Genomic DNA, 5,373 nt, shown 5'->3' on the forward strand with positions numbered 1-5,373 from the left:
TATTTTCTACTATAGAATATTTTCATAACATAAAAACCTTTTTTTTTAACTTTCAAATAAAGATACAAACAAACAAAGTAGAAACACTTGTTTAAAAAGATTTTAGAAATTTTTGTATAAATAAAAATATGTACAGAAATCACCAAAATATAATTAATCACTTCTTAAAATTAAAAGAAGCCACTCAATTTACAACAAAAATAAAAAATAAAAAAGATAATTAATTTGAAATGAAAAGAACATATTTTTTTCACACAAAATGATTTATTATGAGATACAATCTGCACTTAAATTCGAAATGAAGTACCTAGAAAATTAGAAATTAATTTTTTTCCCTTATAATATGATGAAGGTTCTTGCAGAAGTTGTCAATATAAGCGGAGTCCAAATCTTTGTGAAGCAAAATGTGTCTTAATTTAGCATGGTTAGCTCTGAGTGTTTTACTTGTTTGATTCTCATCATCCATCAAAATAGTGACAGCTTTGCACACACTCTCCTTGGTGTAGAATCCATCTTGCTCCCCCTTTTCCACTTCCAAACCAACTTGCAAGTAGTTTGCCATCATTCTTGCATTAAGGAACTGGTCACCACCATTTGGAAGCAACACTATTTGACACTCATTCAGCAATGCCTCTGTACACGAGCTTGATCCACAATGTGTAATGAAGCAACCCACAGAAGGGTGTTCCAATATCAATGGCTGTTGGATCCACCCTCCATACACGATTCCTCTTCCTGCAACCCTCTCTTCGAACCCTTCTGGTAGCGCCTCTCCAACTGAATCGAACCCAACTGGGGCTTTCAATGCCGCTAGAAACGGCATGTTGGTGAGTTCAAGACCCAGCAGCAATTCTTTGAACAGATTTGGTTGTAACCAGCACTCACTTCCAAAACAACAATAAACCACTGAACCTCTTTTGAACCCTTGAAGCCATGAACCCCATTTTTCATCTAGACTAGCATTCGGTCGCTCCAGAACTGGTCCTGATAGAATCACAGGCTTCTTGAATTGTTTTTCTACGTAGTCAAGGTAAGGCCCTTCAATTTCCCTGCATGTTCTATATGCCAAAGCGTCAGATTCAATCATGGTATTGAATATACGTTCACGGAGAAGAACATTGCTGCCGAAAATTATGTTTCTCTTGTTATATATTTCTCGTGCCTCATGTGTATGAAGCGTTATGGACGACGAAGCAGGGTACCCCGGAGGAGGATGCGTTAGATCAACATGATTGTGTATCCCTTGATTGATGCTTACAGGGGAGAGAAGATAGCCTACCATCACAGAACGCGCAGTGCAATAATGAATGGCCTTGATTCCTAGACGCCTTGCCAATGGTGGCAACCAGTGAGTGAAATAGTCATAGAAAACAATATCAGGTTTAAGAGTCGAAAGATGGGTTTCCATTACTTGTTGAGTTTGATCCATGGCGGTCATGAGGACTGCAAGCAAAGGCGGAGACACATCTGAGGTGGTTTCAGCATGTGGTGGAAGGCCTTCAACATGAGGAACAGTGATGGTGACAAAGGTGATAAGGTTGGGGTGGTGATTGAAGGAAGCTAATTTGGATTGTGTTGTTTTTGGGGCGAAGAATGTGATTTTGTGGCCTTTTTCGGCTAACTTGTTGGCTAAGTGGAAGTGTGCAGTTTGGTGCCCAAGAGCTAGCCATGGATACATTGCTATCTTCAAAGAAGCTGCTAATGATTCCATTCTTGTTGATTTCATTCAACCTTAGAAAGGATGAGTAAGATTCATGACGGATTAGGTTTATATAATACTTTTTGCCGGATACAAGCCTCATTTAGGTTGACCGAGTAAAATAAGAATAACGGATTTTAAAATTGGTTCAATTTAAATAAAACATATTATATTTCTAAATCACTCACTTAAATCTTAATATTAGAATAATTATTCATACACTTAATAAATTAAACATTTAATATATTTATTGTTCATATTGTTTAATATTTTTATTATCTACTTATTTTTTTCAAGATTTGAAAAAAGACCTCATTCAAAAGGTGTAACATATAGAGTTGTCTACATCAATAGTTGTTTATACATTTTGAATTCGACAGAACCTTAAAGTCACACAGGAATAGCTCAATCTTGTTCTAAAACTCCCCTTCAAGTAAACTAATTTAAAAACTAGTAATAATTCTGTTTAAAAAGTTCTTTCACATCCAAACAGGATGAAAATGTTGCAACTTGCAAGGCCATCTTTTTCTTTTCTATTCAATAGTTAATCTTTTCTTTATCAAAGTGCATGCCTTCATGTGTCACATGATGTCTCGACTAAGCTGCAATAATTAATTAGGGAATTATGTCAATTTTTTTTTAAATGAATCCAAGGGTGATTGTTAATGGAATAATAAGCTTTATACCATTAGTTAACTGTGGGAATCTATCATTATTATCTCTTAGAAATTGAACCAAAACAACGGAAGTCTGTGGTTTTCTATTTTTGAAAACAACTACGAACAACTCTCATAAACTTGTATGCATCTTAAGGACACTTGTTAAGCATAGAACTCAAGCTATCTGCATCTTTGATGTTTCTCTGTCAAATCAATGTAGATAAAGTACTTATGATGATTTTGTATGAGCTTGGCTAGTTAAATTTTCAATAAAAAAAAAATTGTTTACTTTTTATCCAATCAACTGACTTTTTATTTCTCGAATTTACCGAGGATCACATGATTTACTGTCGATCATCGGTTACGAGAAATTTTGTAGTAGTGGAGTTCATCATTATTTACCTTTATTCCCGTGGTATTTTTAATATCAATCCCATTACATATTCAAATATTCTTCTTAAGAGTAGTGTTAAGAAGTCAATAATTTAAGGGTGTGTTTAGAGTTTACGTTGGAGAGAAAAAAAATTTGTTTGAATGCTTTAAACGTCCCATTTTTATGTTTGATAACTCTTTGAAATTCTGAACCCAAAAATAATTTTGTCGCTAACCGTACGTTTAAGGATGTGTTTGGTTTTGCTTTAGAAAAAAGAGAAGCACGTTTGAGTGCATTGAACGATTCCTCTTGTTGTTTGGATATTTTTTTTCTCTAAACGCCAACGTGATTTTACGTTCATAACGTACGTTTTTATAAGAAGCTGGAAATCGTAACTTCTGCGTTTAAAAAATCACGTTAGGATTGAATTTATTTTGTTTTATCGATTCTACCCTTTACTTCCTTGCTTGTAGTCTCTTTGGTATTCAAATATTTCAAATATATAATTATATTTTTTATTAAATTTTTACTTTTGATTTTGTATAAAAAAATATTTTTGTTTGGCTTTGTTAAAATTTGTAAGTGTAATTCTTGTATATTAATTTATTATTATAATTTTGTTATAATATAAATTATTGATCCCATTAAAAAGAATAAAGTAAAAAAAAACTAATTATAACTAAGAATAAAGTCATAAATAATTAAAATTTATAGTTTAAAATAGTATTAAATAAAAGAGTACTGAGAGTATTAAAAGAATTATAAGTAATATAATTTAATAAAATATATTTTGATATATTTTTCATATATTATTTTTGTTTTTGATATAAAAATATATTTTATCAATTTTTATATATTATTTTTATTTTAGTAAGTAAATATTAATTTTATTATAAAATTAATTAATAATATATATTTAAATATTTAAATTAAAATGATAGAATAATATAAAAATTTATTTAAGTTGATGTCTATTTTAATAATTTTTTATCTAAAAGTAATTTTGAATAGTGTAATCTAAATAATATTTATTTTACTATAATCTATTTTGATATAAAGACTACCAAATATAAATCACTTTAACACAAATTTATTTTTCATCAAAATCAAGTTTGCAAAATCAATTTTATACAAATTCTAGCTTCTGCATTCACGTTGAGGAAGGCTAATTATAATTGAGAAATTAAGTAAGAAAATTATTTTTCTTCTACCAATTCTATCCTTCATTTTCTTCTATAAAAATAATGTAAGTAACCATATAATTTTCATAATAGTTTTTTATGTATGTTCTTGGTTCCAATTTTTTTTCATCAAAATCTTTTAGATTTGTTAAAATCACTACCAAGATAAATATTTTAATTTTTTTTATTAGTTTTAGTATTCTCTTTCATATTTTTATTTTTATGTTTTTTATTGTTTTTTATTTATATATAAATATTTTTTATATTATTTTTTGTATTCTGATATTATTTTTTTAGTGTTATGATGTCATATTTTTATTGTATTTTTATTCATATGACAACTATTGTTGATATAAATTTTTATTTTTATTAATTTTTATGATATTTTTATTATTTTTTGTTTATATAAATTTTTTTCTATCTTTTATTGTACTATATTTATGTTGTGTATAAAATTTTTTATTTTTTTATTTAATTTTATTCATATGAATTTTATTTACTTCTTATTATAATTTTTTTGTTCATATGATATATGTTGTTAGTTGTAATTATTATATTTTATATTTGTACGAAATTTTTTTTATTGTACTTTATTTTTGTTTTTATTATATACTAATTATAAAAATTTATAGTCCAAAATAATACTAAATTAAAGAATAATAACCGTACTAAAATAATATAAAACATTTTCTTTTTTTTAACATTATAAAATGTATAGTACTCTTTTTAATATTTTTATGTATTAAAATATATTTGATCAATTTTTATATGTTACTTTAATTTAGTAAGTAAATATTAATTTTATTATAAAATAAATTAATAAGATTTATTCAAATATCTAAAGTAAAATGATAGGATAATATAGAAAATGATTTAAATTGATATATTTTTTAGTAATTTTTCATCTAAAAGTGATTTTGAGTAGTATATTCCAAACAACATAATTTTACTATAATCCATTTTGATATAAAGATTACCAAATATAAAACATGTTAATACAAACTTACTTTTCATCAAAATCAAGTTTGCAAAATCAATTTTTATACGAACTCCCGTTTGCAAACTATAATCCAAACACACAATAAGTGTACAATGTGTACAATAGGCTAAATCTTTGGGAACAAAATGAACATCAGCCATACTATCCATAATAATCAACGGGTATCGAGAATAATAAGACCTTTGAATTTAGAGCTCTGATATCATATCATGAAACTACTTATCCCAAAAATTTAGACTAACTATTATACACATTATACAAATATTCTATTGACTCTTTATATTTTCTCTTTTATTAATTAAATTTAATTAAGTTAATTTAAATCCAATAAAAACTCCAACACATACACGTGAATCACATTATTTATTAGACGTGAAAAATAACCAAAATTTTGTAACTCTTCACACTAAAATTTTTTTAGTTTAACATCAAAATTTTTCAAGATTTTAAACACTTGATAA

The 5,373-nt window shown here is 27.2% G+C and overlaps 1 protein-coding gene across 1 annotated transcript; it reads right to left on the bottom strand.

The window, feature by feature from the left end:
• Positions 1–292: 292 nt before the first annotated feature.
• Positions 293–1,711, bottom strand: LOC130970747 (UDP-glycosyltransferase 79B30-like). Its single transcript, XM_057896921.1, has one exon. The coding sequence runs from the start codon at positions 1,709–1,711 to the stop codon at positions 323–325; it is 1,389 nt and encodes a 462-aa protein (XP_057752904.1). The 3' UTR covers positions 293–322.
• Between the last annotated feature and the right edge of the window lie 3,662 nt (positions 1,712–5,373).

Source organism: Arachis stenosperma, chromosome 3 (genome assembly GCF_014773155.1).
Source record: "Arachis stenosperma cultivar V10309 chromosome 3, arast.V10309.gnm1.PFL2, whole genome shotgun sequence".
Classification (NCBI taxonomy): domain Eukaryota; kingdom Viridiplantae; phylum Streptophyta; class Magnoliopsida; order Fabales; family Fabaceae; genus Arachis; species Arachis stenosperma.